The following is a 16,533-nucleotide window of genomic DNA, read 5'->3' as shown; positions in this document are numbered from 1 at the left end:
TAGCATCCATTTTGGAGAGAAGCATGTATCCACTCTGGGGCCTCCAACAGTGGCAGGTCAAGCGCTATTAAGAGGGCAAGAAAAATTGTAGAAAAATCTGCCAACCAAGGAAAACCAAACGATGCAAGAGCAAAGAAAATCCCTCTAGTTCAGTCCCTTGTGTGTCAGTCGTTGGGTGTGCAGAGGATGTTTGGGGTCGGCTTCTGTTTTGTGTACTATGAAAATTACTGTCCATCTGCTAATGTGCACCTTTAGCTGCCACCACCGCCTTTGTAAACAAGTTGCTTGTTTTCCTAATGCTAAAGAATCAGAATTGGGCTTTGAAGCTCTGTGTTCATGCTCCTCTGTCAAGTGGCTGCCGCATGGCAATGGTATTGCTTTCTCTGTCTCTTGCACTAATGTGGGAAGATTTGTGTTGCACTTTGGTTGACCCTCTACCGCTCTCAGGAAGTTGCCACTAGCCTTTCGTGTTAAAACCGTTTATTCCATATGCCAAAACTTCCAAGCACTTATTGTAGGAGAGTGCATTCCCCCAGGTTGTGAGATTTGGAATAAGAAGAAATGTTTCCTTTAAAAAAAAAAAAAAGAATTATTTCATAATTCTGGAAGGAACTCAGCCTGCAGTAACTCACTAACTGGTGACTTCAGAGAGCCGGGATTCCACAAATATATTCTTGGGGGTTATGTGAAATCACGGTATTTCTCTTGCTTAAATTATGCTTTTTCTCTGATTCCTGTGTATTGACTTATGCCTGAAATGCCAACTGTCTCCGCTGTGCTCACTGCCACAGCTCTTCAAGAGGGAGCCCTAAATAATGATGTTTAATAAAACAACGTGATTAAATATAAATAGGAAAACCTCATTACTGAGTAAACTTTCCAGAAAGCTGAGTTGAGACTGGCAGAGAGACCCGGCATGTCATCTGCTTTTTAGGCATCTCAGTATTTGAATGTCATTTAAAATGTGCATAGTTCAAGTGTGTGTCTGCACAGCACAGGGGTATGAGGGCAGGGAGAAGGGTATGCTGGGACACCACATTGTGAAATGCAGATGTTTAAGCCTCTAGATAGAATCTTCAAAGGGAAACCAAAATAATTCCTCCCATTAGGGTAGAAAAAGGCTGTAGGAATGATAAGTATATCCCTGGAGATATTCTGGGAAATAAGAAATCCTGTGTCCCAGGTGGGGGAGAGACTGCTTTGCTTGTATCTTTGGTTGCAATCTCTCTTGTTTCAGAGTAGCAGCCATGTTAGTCTGTATTCGCAAAAAGAAAAGGAGTACTTGTGGCACCTTAGAGACTCACAAATTTATTTGCGCATAAGCTTTCGAGAAGTGAGCTGTAGCTCACGAAAGCTTATGCTCAAATAAATTTGTGAGTCTCTCTAAGGTGCCACAAGTACTCCTTTTCTTTTTGCGAATCTCTCTTGTGTCCACTTGGTGTCGCTCGCACAGTAAGAATGAAAGCAGCTCCTTTGCAAGCGTTAAGTGCCTTGAGCTTATGTACAGCACAGTTAACCTTTTCCCTATCTGCGTTCCTGAGTCTCGCCAATCTGAAATATCGCTCACTCAGATCCAAGGAATTGATCTCCTCCTTGGTCTCTGCACTTGTCTGAGAAGCCGTGGGAAGGCAGTTCCCCCTCCTCGGAGAAGATCACTGTGTTCTTTAATATAGTTTTCAGAGTAGCAGCCGTGTTAGTCTCTATTCGCAAAAAGAAAAGGAGTACTTGAGGCACCTCAGAGACTAACCAATTTATTTGAGCATAAGCTTTCGTGAGCTACAGCTCACTTCATCGGATGCATGCATCACCTTTGTTTGAAATCGGTGCCTTAAATATAGATATCTTGTTGCAGTATCAAATATATCTGTACGCTTGTGTAGTGGGTCTTTTAACCTCAGTTGATTTTCCCGTTGGTTGATGTCATGGTATGTGTGTAAACCCCAACCCACCCACACCCCCCGCATGTGTGTGTGTGTCTTGCAAGCTGCCCAGTTCTGCTCCTCAGTCCTACCCCCCGCCCCGCTCCAACCCCCAACTCTGGCTGTCTCCTTGGACCTGCTCACTCTGTGTGTCTGGAGAAAATCCAGCCCCCGTGAGGACTTGCTCTTTGCTGCCTCAACTCTGTTCTCTGCCTTCTCAAATGACTCTACTTGTCCTTCAGTGTGTCTTGCCTCAGCCCTGCTAGTTTTCTTCCAAAGCAAAATTAGCACTCTTCACCCCGCATTCCTTGGGCCAGTTGTCCCTTTTCTTCCTCTACTTTCAAGCTTCTCCTTAAATCCTGTCTCTGACTCAGAGCTGGTTGGAAAACTGGAGGAAGAGGTGCTGAAGTTTTTGATTTTTTTTAAAAAAATTGTTTAAATTTCCCCATGGAAAATTTTGGCTCTTCCTCAAAAATCCAAAGAAGTGTTTGACCACAGAAAAGTTGAAATTTCCCCCAGGATGCAAACATGAAATTTCGTGGTTAAAAAAAAAAACAATTTTCTTTGGAAAAACTGCTTCAGAAAACTCTCAGCCAGCCATACCCTGATTCCAAGCCCCCTCCTCCTCTCACTTTGGCCTGCTCCTTCTGTGCCTATCCTTTTGGCAACCAAATGATATGGCAGTCTCCTGTTCTGGAGGGGGATAAAAACCTTCTCTTCACCAGCTACTGGACAGGATGGTGCCAGATGGGATGGAAGACTACTCAATATCCCGCTGCCAAGACAACTGTCCCTTTCACCAATTCCTTCACTGGCTTCCTCCCAAGTTCCTCATCTCCCCATTCAGATCTCTGCACAGCCCCATGCTTAAATCTCCTCTGCTGTTTTGCCTTTAACCTCCCTATATGCACCCTCCAAGCTTCCCCTGGCCCTGCCATTCCATCTTTCCCTCGCTTTTGGCATTGTGCCTTGTTGCCATGACCAGCCCACCCAATCAATGCTTTCCCCTCATCTCCTCAAAGCCAGTTGTGGGAAGTGTTCCCCAGCTGTAGTTACCTCACCCTTCTTGGAGTTTACCCTGTATTGTACCCATTTGTGCCTTTAGACTGTCAGCGTATCAGGGCAGGGACTCTTGCTGTCGCATTTGACCCATAGTACAGTACCATGCTTAACTAGAGCACTATAAATGATTGGAGACCCCTGGGTGTACGTATTTGTTCCACTCGCTAAACTGTGAAGCAGGCATCATTAGAGAAAATCTTTGACTGATGGGAGCTTTCTCTCCGTAAAGGAGCCTTTATCAAAGAGGGAGGCTTCCCAATACTATAGCACCACAGTGCTCTAGCAATCCTAACCCATCCATAGGGAGAACCACAGCTCCTAAGGGGCATCCCGCACAAACGCTGCATAGAAGTTCCCTTCGGTTAGACTTGGAGCGGTTCTGTTTCAGTGTCTCTAATGCGGAAAGGGGAGCTGGGTGGAGAATAGAAGAAAAAAATCCTGGCTATTACTTTGAAACTCCTCAGGTTTTCAAAACTGTTGAAGAATTAGGCTTTTGTAACATTTCTTTTTTTCTAACCCAGAAAATGATACATGGAAGAATGTCCAATGTCTTGCTAAACATTCTCAATCTTTTTAATAACACATTTTTGACCTAAAAATACCCCACTTTTGTTACAAAAAAGTTTTTGGGTTTTTTTGGGCTGGCGCTAATGAAACCTGTGCATTTTGAAAATGCACACGCCCCCTTTGCGTTCTCCTTCCGCCAAAGCTCAATATACCCTATAACTTGCAAGTAAAATAGAATGTCAGAGCTTAAGTTTTAAAAAAACAAATAAAAAGCCTTGACCCTCATGACTAAGTGTTTTGAGCAGCTCCAGGTGTATTTTACCCAAATAACTCCAGCTTTGCACCATCAGTCGCCAGGGCATTGCTGTGCCGGGAAAGGGCAGCTAATGCCCGAAGGGGGCATGCTGAATATCTCCCTTCGTGTCTTGCTGTTCTAGACTGTTTGCCTGACCTCACCTTTTCTTTCCTAAAACCATTGCACACACCAGGGAAGAACCACCCCTGGGGAAAACTAGCACTAAAGTAAATGTTTGACTGGAGAAACTGAACCAGGTGATAATAGGGAGGTCTGATATAGACAACCAGGTGATAATAGGGAGGTCTGATTTTTTATATTCTATAAATGGCTTAGTTAAAAGAAAACATTTCTTTACGGTGGTGGGGAAAGGTGGCGGTGGGGGTGGTTGTTTTTAATATTGATCCTGTCAACAAAAACGTAAGTTATAGATCTACAGAATGATTGCGCCAAATTTTGTTGAGTAATTTAGTGTCAAAATGTAAATAACTATTTAATATAGTGGAAATGTTTTATTGTAAATTGGATTTTAAACAAAGTGTTTAAATCATTCAAAGCTGCTCTTCTGAACTGATAGAAGCATGATTTTTTTCTTTCCATTTGTGCATGTAAACCAAGTGTGTACAGTACTTAGGTGAAATTTCTGAATGTGAAACACAGCTCTCTGTTTTGTTGCCTTGTGTAATACAAACTGTAAGGCAATGCACTTTATAAATAAAGATTTAAAAGAAATCTATTTTAATTATAGTGATGAAGAATAGAGGCAGCTGCTGTCTCTTCCTTTTCCCCCCCCTCCCTGGTATGCCTTGAGCTTTTCCTAATTGGCAAAAAAGAGAAGCTGGAATACATGTGTATTAATGTGAACCCAACTTCAAAGCTTTAATGCTATGACAAAGGAAGTTGGATGCTGTTTCATATTTGTACTACGCTGTTGCCTTATCAATAAAATGTATGATGTTGTGAAAAGCTCATTTCAGTGGGGCTGGTTTGAATCTTTATGGGACTTTTTAAGCAGACAGTGATTCCATGCTTTATACTTCTGGCCCTTCTCCAACAACACTACAGACAGTGTCTTTCTGCCACCTCTCACCGCCTGTACAGCTAGGGGGAACTCGTTCTGGTCTCCACACACAGTTGTATCAGTTTAACTAAAGGTGTAGGGGTTTTGATCCCTTAAAAGTGCAAAACCCTGTGTAGCTGTGCTCATTTGATTTCAAGCCTGGCTTATATAGCTCCAGTTTCAACTGATTCCTTACTTATTCAAGCTAAAGCCAGGGTTAAATCTGAGCATCCACACAAGTTTAAATTGGTGCAACTTCTGTGCAACGACGAGGCCTTGCTCCCATAGCATGGTACCTAATTCTGCAACCTGCCCAAGCACTTGCTGGGTAAAGTACACCATGAATAAAAGGAGGCAGAATGTAACCAAATGGCTTTCACAGGGGTATGTAGCAAATTTGCCACACTGACTTTTGCTCAAACAGCAGAGAGTTGAATCGTCTTACTGCAAGTAATAGCTCGTTTTTCAGTTGCGTTTCATGAGCTCTGATATTGTTGCCCTCTTTTTTTTTTCCCCAAACTGATCAGCCAGTCAAAATTCGGGGCCCTACAGCTGTTCCAGTTGGCAGTAGAAATTGATGGAGCTGGTATTTTCTCTGATGCAGTCTTGTTTATTTATAGGGAATGTGTAAACTCCAGTTGTCCTTGGTTCCTCCTGCATTCGGAACAAGGGGAGCAGTTTCTTAGCCTCTTTAGCCAACAGACCCAAAAACATGCGCTCTAGTTTTCTCCAGGGTGTCACTGTGCTCACCAGCTACTGCTTGGCTTTCTTGTTTTTTTACCTTTGCACCTCTTTCTGTTTTGGTCTTTTCTCAGTTTCTGTGTGTTCTGCTTGCTCGCCCTCTTCTGTGCATACTCTCGCGCTTTCACACACACTCAGCAAAAGTCCTGTGCCCTCCTGGGTAGGTTCACAACCTTTTGTACCTCTTCCTAAAAAAAACAAATATGTAACATCTACTGTCTGATTCTCTCACTAAGGCCTTGATTAAATGGGACACAGTTGCAGGAGCGGGATCTCAGAAGTTACAAAATCAGATACTCTTCTGTTGTCAACACTTCAAAAAGGATGTTGACAAATTGCAAGGAGTTCAGAGGAGAGCAACAAAAATGGGCTGGAAAACCTGCCTTGGAGCTTATTTAGTCTCTTACTCTATCCAATTTGCCTAAGCAGTGACTTGATCAGTCTACATGAGGAAGAGATTGGCGGTAGCAGAGAGCTCTTCAATCTAGCAGACAAAGGCATAATGAGATGCACTGGGTTTGGAACTGAAGCAAGACAAGTTTAGACATAAGGTGTACGTTAAGTAGCAAGTAATTACCTGCAGAAAGGCAAATTTACCTGCAGAAGTGGTGGATTCTCCATCAGTGAAGTCTTTAAATCCAGATTGGATGTCTTTCTAAAAGATGCTCTGGCTCAAACAGCGTGAGGCTCTCTGGCCTGTGTTATGCAGGTGACACTAAGTGATCATAAATGGTTCCTTCTGGTCTCAAAATCAGGGACCACACACACAAAAAAGCAAGCCTTATTCCTTAGAAACCCTGACTGCTGATCAGTGTTCATCCCATTGACCTCTAGGGGCCAGAGTTTCTAAGGAGCTGTGTGCAGGTGAGCTGAGATTTTATGAAAATCTGCCCATTGCTGTCGCAAGGGGAGCTGCGGTGTCCTGAACCCTTTGGAGAACTCGGCCCTTATTTAAGTGCTCAAACAGCTGAGCTCTCTTAAATCTGGCGCTGACCTGGAGGTGCTAAACACTTAATATGTAGCAATTTTCCTCCCATTCCTTCAATTATTTTACTCTCTTAAATATTTATAATGGGCACCTAATACACTAATAATGACGTAGAGCAGACTAAATAGCCACGGGTGAGCGCAATTAACCCTTGGAACAATTTACCAAAGGTTGCCACGGATTCTCCATCACTGACCATGTTTAAAGCCAGAGGGGAAGTTTTTCTAACAGGTCGCCTCCAGGGAGTAGTGGGGGGAAGCTCTCTGGCCCGCCTCGTACAGGCTGATGATCACAACGGTCCCTTCTTTCTAGCCTGAGACTCCATGAACCCACGTCCGGGTCTCGGCTGCTTGAGAGGCTCTCACCCACCCAGCCCCGGGGGCCAGCCGGGCTCACTCCGGGAGCACATGGCAGGAGAGGGCAGAGGCCGGGCAGGCAGTGGCTTCCCTTGGCCTTGGCGCGCATGCTCGGAGCGCTGCGGGGCATGCGCAGTGGCGGCGGATGGGGTTCGGGCTGCGCGCGGCCCGGCTGCGGCTGCTGCTCCGACCCCGCCCCAGGCCGGGCCCCGGCCCCCAGCGGCCCCGCAGTGCCATGGCCCCGCGCATCGGCACCCACAGCGGCACCTTCCACTGCGACGAGGCGCTGGCCTGCTACCTGCTGCGGCTGCTGCCCCAGTACCGGGTGCGGGGCCCCGCCGGGACCCTCCCCCAGCCCTGCCCCCCCAGCTCCCCCCGGCCCGGGACCCCCCCGGGACCTGGGATCCCCCCCCAGAGACCCTCCCCAAGCACTGCCCCCCCCCAGCTCCCTCCGGACTGGGATCCCGCCGCCCCCAGAACCGTCTCCAGCCCTGCTCCCCCAGCTCCCTCCAGACTGGGACCCCCCCGGGAACTGGGATCCCGCCCCCCCGGGAACCGCCCCCAGCTCCCCCGAACCGGGACCCCCCCCGGGACCTGGGATCCTGCCCCCCCGGACCCTCCCCCAGCCCTGCCCCCCGTAGCTTCCTCCGGATCGGGACACCCACCCCCGGGACCTGGGATCCCGCCTCCCCCAAGAACCGCCCCCAGCTCCCTCTGGACCGGGACCCCCCCCCGGGACCCTCCCCCAGCCCTGCCCACCCAGCTCCCCCTGGCCCGGGACCCAACCCGGGACCTGGGATCCCGCCACCCCGGGACCCTCCCCCAGCCCTGCCCTCCCAGCTCCCCCCGGATCGGGACCTCCCCCGGGACCTGGGATCCTGCCCCCCGTGGACCCTCCCCCAGCCCTGCCCCCCGTAGCTTCCTCCGGATCGGGACCCCCCCCCCCCGCGACCTGGGATTCTGCCACCCCGGGAACCGCCCCCAGCTCACTCTGGGCCAGGACCCCCCCGGGACCCTCCCCCAGCCCTGCCCCCCAGCTCCCTGTGAACCGAGACCCCCCGGGACCTGGGATCCCATCCCCCCCAGGGACCACCCAGCCCTGCCCCCCCAGCTTCCCCCGAACCGGGTCCACCCCCCCCCCCCCGGGACCTGGGATCCTGCCCCCTCCCAGCTCCCCCCAGACTGGGACCTCCCAAGGACCTGGGATCCCGCCCCCCTGGGAACTGCCCCAGCCCTGCTCCCCCAGCTTCCTCCGGACTGGGACCCCCCTGGGACCTGGGATCCCACCCCCCTGGGAACCCCCCAGCCTTGCCCCCCCAGTTCCCTCCGGACCGGAACCCCCCTGCGACCTGGGATCCCGCCCCCCCAGCGGGACCCCCCCAGCCTTGCACCCCCTCCAGCTCCCTCTGGACCGGCCCCCCCCGGGATCTGGGATCCCGCCCCCCCCCCCGGGAATCCCCCAGCTCTGCCCCCCCTAGCTTCCTCCGGACTGGGATCCCGCCCTCCCCGGGAACTCCCCCAGCGCTGCCCCCCAGCTCCCTCCAGATCAGGACCTGGGATCCCGTCCAACCCCCTCCCAGCCCTGCCCCCACCAGCTCCCTCCGGACCGGGACCCCTCCAGCCCTGCCCCCTGGGATCCCACCCACCCCCACACAGCTCCCCCCAGGACCTGGGACATTCCCTGGGTCCCCCCAGCCCTGACCCCCGGGACCTGGGATCCCCTGACCCCCCAGCCCTGCCCCCCCCCCAACTCTCTGCAGACCGGGACCCCCCCCCCAGCCCTGCCCCCTGGGATCTCATCCTGCTCCCCCCAGGACCTGGGATCCCCATCCCTCGGGACCCTCCAGCCCTGACTTCCGGGACCTGGGATCCTACAACCCCTCAGCCCTGGACCACCACCCCCAACTCCCTCCGGACCGGGACCCCCCGGGACATGGGATCCCGCCCCCCCACCAGGACCCCCCCAGCTCCCTGGGATCCCACCCACCCCCACCCAGCTCCCCCCAGGACCTGGAATCCTGCTCCCCCACACCCTGCTTCCTCCACATCAGGACCCCCCTCCCCCCACCCCGGACCTGAGATCCACATCCTCTGGGGCTTCCCTGCCCTGCACCCCTGGAACCAAGGCCCTCATTTCCCAATACACCTCCCCTCTTTCCCCCCCACCCCTCCGAAACTGAGACTCCTAGTCCCGAGCACTCCCCCAAGACAACCTTCTCCCTGGACCTTTCCCCAAAACCAAGACCCCACAACCACCCTCCCCCAGTCTGCCTTCCTGGGACCTGGGCCACCATCTGATACCACCCCCAGGAACTAAGAAGCCTGGGACACTCCCCCCTCTCCCCCCCCCCCCCAAAAAAAAAAACTGTTTCCACCCTGGGACCCCCACCTGGGAACTGGGACCTACACCCAAGTCTCCCTTCTGCCCACCAGGAGCTGGTACCCTTATCCCGCAGCCCCTTCCCCACCAGGAATTGGGACCCGCAACTGGGATACCAATCCTCCCATACACCCCAGGATCACCTATCCCTCGGGACTCCTGGCATCCCCACCTAAGACCACCTTACACCAGGACTTCCTCCTGAGAGCACGACCCCCATCCGGTACCCCTTCCCCTTCTCGTCATCCTGGGATCCAACATTCCCGTCCCTTGACACCCCTCCATCCCCTCCTGCTGGCACTGGGGCATGCACCCCTCCTTTGCCCTGGGACCCAGCACCCCTCTTCTGGGACCTCAAACCCTGGACAGCTCTCTCCTTTTCCCAGAGCCTCCAGCTCCCCTCCCGGGCACCGCCCCCCATCCCTTCTGGAGGCTAGCACACCCTGGGACTACGGACAGGGATCCCTCCCATCATCTTTCCTGCCCCAGAAAGCCCCAGTTCCTTCCCCCTTGGGTGCCTCTGACCACTGCTGAGTCCAAGCCCTCCCCCTGCTGATAAACACAGGGTGGAACTGAATTCACTCCCCTACTGAGCTGCCTTGTGGAGGGGAACCTTTCATTGTGTGCCCCCTCCCTCCAGGATGCGGAGATCATCCGGACGCGGGAGCCCCAGCTGCTGTCTGAGTGCGACGTGGTGGTAGACGTGGGTGGCGAATACGACCCTCAGAAACACCGGTACGATCATCACCAGAGGTGAGAGCGGAAACGCACAGCCTCTGCCTGGCCCCTCCCTCTGCAGGGGCTCAAAGCATGTTACAAAGGAAAGGGCAGGAGCATCATGCCTCCCTTTATAAATGGGGAGACTGAGGCACAGAGAGGGGGAGGGGAATTGGAGTGGACTAGCGGACAGGGCACTGGGCTGGGACTCAGGCCACCTGGGTTCTATTCCTGGCTCTGCCACTGACCTTAGGCATGTCCCTTCCATTCTCCGGGCCTCTTTTTCCCTCCCGCTCTGTCTGTGCAGCACCTAGCGCAGTGGGTCCCTGATCTCGACTCTCCTGGGATACAGGTAATTAGTGACTTGCCCAAGGTCCTACACCAAGCAACTTAGTAGAACCCAGGTGTCCTTACTTTCACTGGGTCATGGGGCCTGGGCCTGTCCCTCTAAGGGTGTATCTACACTGCATTGTAAACCCAGCCTCAGACTCGGGTTTGAGCCCAAACCCTCCTACCATCCACACACAGATCTGACTGACTCGGGCCAGGAAACCCTCTGGACCCGGTGTCAGGATATAGATATTCAGGCCCCTCTGTAAAGGCCTAGACTCTAAGAATGTAGGTGTATTCTTATCACGTGGCTCGTTCTAGAGGTATAAAAGAATCAAAATCACTGTCTGCCAGTGTAAGGGCCTTCTCTCACTGTGACAGTCTGAGGCCCTGTGCTTAGGCTAAGGCCTTTGGCTAAGCAGCAGAGGCAGCCATAAGCTGGGAAGTGAACGGTCACATTGAAAGAAGGTGCTATTGGGCTGTTAGGAATACAATCCTGTCCTGATCATGCCAGTCGCCTCCAGAGAAAGGGAAGTGCCTAGAAGATGTAAAAGGAAACTTAGTTTGATAGCATCCTGTCTGGCAAGAACTCACTTACCAATAGCTGGGATGTGAAATCCTCACTTCTGTATTGTTTTGTCATTATAGTTCCTACTTTGCTATTGTTTGTCTGTATAATCTTTGTCTGATTCTCTGATTGTTTCTGTCTGCTGTATAATTAATTTTGCTGGGTGTAAACTAATTAAGGTGGTGGGATATAATTGGTTACATGATCATGTTAGGATTGGTTAGTTAAATTTCAGGAAAATGATTGGTTAAGGTATAGCTAAGCTGAACTCAAGTTTTACTATATAGTCTGCATTCAATCAGGAAGTGTGGGAGGGGAGAATGGTGGGGGAGTTGGAATCATGTTTTGCTAAAGGGGGAAATGGGAACCGGGAATGGGGGAGGGGGAATTGGAATCATGTTTTGCTAAAGGGGGAAATGGGAACCGGGAATGGGGGAGGGGGAATTGGAATCATGTTTAGCTAAGGGCATGAATGGGAACAGGGACACAGGTGTAAGGCTCTGTGGTGTCAGAGCTGGGAAGGGGGACACTAAGGAAGGAAACTGGAATCATGCTTGCTGGAAGTTCACCCCAATAAACATTGAATTGTTTGCACCTTTGGACTTCAGGTAATGTTGCTCTTTGTTCATGCGAGAAGGACTAGGGAAGTAAGTGGGTGAAGGAATAAACCCCCTAACACCCGGGTCCTAGGACCCAGCTCGGCAAGGGAAGGGAGGTCTGAGTTCTAGTCCCACCGAAATTGGATTCAAGCCCTGTCATTTTGCAGTGTGGACGCAGCTCCAGACGCAGACCTGAGTCAGAAGGGCTGCGTAGTGCTGTATGGATGGGTTAGCATGGCTCTGAGACCCAGGTCCAGCCATTGTACGCCCTGGTTTACAACGCAATGTGGATCTCAAGCGCTGGATTGGAAACACTGAGTCCACAAGCCTGGGTTCCCCGATCTGGGTTTACAGTGCAGTGTCGACGCACCCTAATGGGCTCAGGCAGTGGGCACAGCAATGGCTAGTATTTAAGTTATTTTGGTGTATAATACACTAAAGAAGGAGGGGTGGCCCCAGCGCCTCAGGAGCTCGGGCTAATTCTTCCCTGCCTTTTGCAGGTCCTTTGCACAGTCCATGCACTGCCTGAGGCCCGACAAGCCCTGGAAAACCAAGCTGAGCAGTGCGGGGCTGGTGTATTTCCATTTTGGCTCCCAGATCCTGGCCAGTCTGTTGGGGCTGAAGGAGGAGGATCCTATAGTGCAAGCGCTGTACGATAAGGTAGGAAGTGGGGAGGCAGGGTGGGTGGGCACTAACCGGGGTGTCCCACGCTCCAGGGCTAAAAAGGCCTGTTTTCCTCCTTAGGAAAATCATAATCAATACCCCTTTCTGGCCCCTCCTGACTGAGGATCTCAAAGCACTTTGCAGACATGGATGCAGTGATCCTCACCAGCCTCCTGTGTGGTGGATTAGTATCCTTAGCCTTGTTTTATAGCTGGGGAAACTGAGGCACGGAGCAGGGACGTGTCTTGCCCAGGAATGGTGACTCGCCTGTAGAGGTGGGATTAGAACCCCAGCCCCTCCATCTCTGACCGTTAGACCCCCTTCCCCTCCCAGACCTAGGAATGGAACCCAGGAGTCCTGGCGCCATCACCTTGCTCTAACGGCTGGCTGATGCTCCCTTTGTAAAAAGTCCTATTCTGCTGACCTTCCCCAGGAAACCCGCTTTTTTTAGACACACTCTCGTTGTCCATATTCTTGGATTCCCACCATGATGTGGGCTTGGGGGGAGGGAGGGGTGTTCATCCCAGCTGCACCCCAGAGACAGGGGAAGGCAGGTAGCTGCTGCCTTGTTCAGAAGCTGCAGGGGCCAGTTCAGCTCCTGGTACAGGCTCTGCCTGTCCTAACTTGAAAAGCACCCATAGGACTTGGCAGGGGTTCAGAATTGCAGATGGGTAAGGATGCCCCATCCTTGCCTCTGCCCTGACGCGGGATGTCCCTGCTTCTGGGATAGAGGGGTCCCTGTGTTGCTGGGATCCCCCAGGAGGGGCTCCTGGGCCTGGCCTGCCTAGCAGCCATAGAGGGGTTGGATGGATCTCTGCACAAGGTTTCCTGCTCACGCGTGCCCGGAGTTGCTGTGGTTTACGGTGGGTGCGCTGTCCTCCCAAGCCCAGCTCACGTTTCTGTATAAACAGAGCTAAGGCGTAGCTAGGCTCATGGTCTCAGCCCCTCGGGGCAGGTCGTTTTCCTAGCAGCCCTTGCTGCTCCTTCTGCTGGTAGCTGGAAATGCAGAGTTTGTGGCCTCAGAAGGCCAAGCTGGGTCCTTTTCTGCATCATGCATCTTGGCGGCCGACAAAGGATCCGCAGGGGGAGCCGGGCTGGCAATTCTGCCTGAGCCAGAGCAGACTCTGGCTTGGTCTGGGTACCTGCAGGGCTGGTGAGAGTTAACCCTCTTTGTGGCACTGAAGCCAGCAGGTCACCGTGGCCGCTGACTCAGATGGGCCCGTTTTTACGGCCTCTGATCTGCTCGTGACTGGCCTGAATCCGCCACGAGGCTCCATCGGGAGGTGGGCAGGGCAAGGAGCTCCCCCCCCGGACCTGTTTTATCCTCTCCTCTGCCCCCATCCCAGCTGTACGAGAACTTTGTGGAGGAGATCGACGCCATCGACAACGGCATCGCCCAGTGGGACGGGGAGCCTCGCTACGCCATGACCACCAACCTCAGCGCCAGGGTGGCCAACCTCAACCCCCGCTGGAATGACACGGACCAGGACACAGAGGTGGGCACGTGGGGGTGGGCGGAGGGGAAAGCGCAGGTACCAAGTGGGCTGCACCATGGAAACACGGAGGGGAGCATAGACTTAGATAGGGGGTGGGCTGTACCATAGGCGCCGACCTCCTATCTATCTATCTGACCCTACCTCCTATCTATCTGTGGGTGCTCCGGGGCTCAAGCACCCCTGGGGAAAAGAATTGTGGGTGTTCAGCACCCACCAAGCACAGCTGTTCAGCGGGGAGAGGGAGGGCAGAGAGCAGCAGGCGGGTGGGGCCTCGGGGGAGGGGGTGGAGCAGGGGTGGGAAGAGTCAGGGGAGGGGGTGGAGTGGGGTAGGGAAGAGGCTGGGAGCGGGGCCTCAGGAGGGGGTGGAGCAGGGGCGGGAAGAGGCAGGGGGCGGGGCTTTGGAGGAAGGGGCAGAGTGGGGCAAGGCCTCTGGGTGGAGCGGGGATGGAGCCTCCCACAGGGAAAAATTAAAGTCAGTGCCTATGGGCTGGGGAAGGAGCAGCTAACGTCCCTGGCTTGTTTCTCCTCCAGGTCGGGTTCAAGAAGGCGATGGAGCTGGTGGGCCAGGAGTTCCTGGACCGTCTCAATTACTACCACCACTCATGGCTGCCGGCTCGCGTGCTGGTGGAGGAAGCCATTCAGAAGCGCTTCAAGGTATCTTCAAGCACACAGGGGTTCTTGGTCTGGGGTCTGCGACCAGCCCTGGCCTCCCCACGTGGGGATTCTCAAGTTCGGGGGATCCTGGGGTGGCAGAGGCTGATCAATGTCCTGTTGGCTGTATGCTGGGCTGGGGTGTTGAGCCTAGATTTGGTTGACAGGCTTGGCCCAGTGCCCAGCTTGGGTTTCCAAGGATAATTCATACCCCTTCCAAGGATCTCCAAGCACGTGATGTCCACTGAGGTTGATGCCCACCAAAGAGAGAGAGAGACACACACACACTCTCAATAAATTTCCTCTCTGCAGAAGTGGGGCAGCAGCCTACCTGAGGCCACGCAGTGAGCTGGGAATAGAACCCAGGAGTCCGACCCCCAGCATGTCCCCTGCCTGCGTTTCTCTGGTCACTGAACATGCCTGGCAGCTATTCCCACCGGCTACTCCAGGGGCTCTGCTTTTACGGGCAGGTGGGTTTCTTTCGACCCCAACTCCCTCCCTGGGGCAGTGACAGGACCGCATTGGGCCAGGCACTGCACAGACACACAGTCAGGGGCTGTGCCTGAGCTTCCCCGAGTCAGGGACTTGCCCAGAGAGCTGAGACTCTAGACACTGGTGGGGAAACAGAGGCACAGAGAGAGGAAGTGACTTGCCCAAGATCACTCAACAGATCAGTGGCAGAGCTAGGAATAGTCCCAGCCCAGGGCACAAATCCATTGTGGTCGTAATGGCCCAGCATCCCAGGAGCTCTTATCTGCTCCCCTCCCTTCCTGAGTCCCATGTCTCCCTCTCCCCTGTCAGGTGGACCCCAGTGGCGAGATCCTAGTGTTCTCCCAGGGCGGCTGCCCCTGGAAGGAGCATCTCTTCAGCCTGGAGTCGGAGCTGGGGGTGGAGAAACCCATCAAGTTCGTCCTGTACGCAGATCAGAGCGGCCAGTGGCGAGTGCAGTGCGTCCCTGCCGGGCTCCACACCTTCCAGAACCGGTGAGACCCGCAGCCCCCAGAGCCCCACCCCCAATCTTTTCCTGCATGCCCCCGCCCCCAGCAATGGGGTGAGGGAGAGACAAGCCACTGCCTCTGTGAGGGGAAGGGAGCGGGGGTTGGGAGTGGAAGCCCCGAAACGACATAATTGTATGAGCACAAACACTGTGTAAACTAGGCCCAAGTGGGGCTTGCTTGGGTTCATCTTAAACCTGCTCCTAATGTAAACGGAAATCAGAGCGCTTGTGTGTCTTGGGTATTTCACACTATTTCTGGGTACAGACAAGCTCGGTGTCTGAGCTGGGTCAGGTGAGGGTGCCAGGGAGGTCGAGAGCCTTTGGACGCGCCTCAAGTGCTCTGAGCTCAGCCACGCTTCTTTCCTCCTTGCTCGGTTTCTCTCCTGGCCAGGCTGTCCCTGCCGGAGGAGTGGCGCGGAGTCCGGGACGAGGCGCTTTCCCAGCTCAGCGGCATCCCGGGCTGCGTTTTCGTGCACGCCAGCGGCTTCATCGGAGGCAACCGGACCCAGGAAGGTGCACTGCGAATGGCGCAGAGCACGCTGGCTCAGCAGGCCGGCTCTGACGCACCAAGCAGCTGATTGCCACCAGACTGTCCCCACAGAGCTGGCCTTCTGGGTCCCGCAAGCTCGTCCGGGTCGTGCCGTGAGGAGAGCAGTGGGAGCTCTCGAACTGGGCCCTGGCCAGCAGAAACCCCTGGAGGATGGAGGCCGGGTGGCCACGGAATCACAGCGAGGATTGGAAAATGCTGGAAGTGGAACAATAAAGGATTGTGGATGGACCTGTCCGCGTTGGGTCTGTCTGTCGCGCGGCTAGGCCATGACGTAAATCAGGTCGGCCATGCTGGTCCCAGCCCTGTAGCATACTTGTGCTGTGCATCTGTGCTGGGTTGCATCAATTGTGGTGCGCCAGGTAAACAAAGCGACACCAGCTGTGACGTTCCCTGGGGCGCAATCTGGACTGATGGACAATTCTCCAGCCTGGGGTGCCCACATGCAGCCTCCAGCATGTACATCACTCCCACCTACGCTGTCTGAGTGCTACAGCCAGCCGCTCCTGACTTACACTGCAGAGAAACTCCCAGTCCCAGATTTGTCCCCAGAAACATGAGTCATGTACTGCCCAGCTCTCTCCTGGACAATACAGCCTCATATAAAGTCTGCCATTTTATTAACCTAACTTAACAAGCTAAATGAATTCAAAGCAC

At 53.7% G+C, this 16,533-nt stretch overlaps 1 protein-coding gene across 1 annotated transcript; it reads left to right on the top strand.

The window, feature by feature from the left end:
• Positions 1 to 7,073: 7,073 nt before the first annotated feature.
• MYG1 (MYG1 exonuclease) lies at positions 7,074 to 16,107 on the top strand. Its single transcript, XM_077838695.1, has 7 exons — positions 7,074 to 7,253; positions 9,949 to 10,061; positions 12,023 to 12,182; positions 13,532 to 13,681; positions 14,213 to 14,335; positions 15,134 to 15,315; positions 15,721 to 16,107. Exons 1-7 carry the CDS (start codon positions 7,074 to 7,076, stop codon positions 15,905 to 15,907), a joined length of 1,095 nt encoding a protein of 364 aa, XP_077694821.1. The 3' UTR covers positions 15,908 to 16,107.
• The last annotated feature ends 426 nt before the right edge of the window (positions 16,108 to 16,533 follow it).

Source organism: Eretmochelys imbricata, chromosome 20, assembly GCF_965152235.1.
Source record: "Eretmochelys imbricata isolate rEreImb1 chromosome 20, rEreImb1.hap1, whole genome shotgun sequence".
Classification (NCBI taxonomy): Eukaryota; Metazoa; Chordata; order Testudines; family Cheloniidae; genus Eretmochelys; species Eretmochelys imbricata.
The sequence above is the reverse complement of the archived record's forward strand: the minus strand, read 5'-3'. Positions and strand labels throughout refer to the sequence as shown.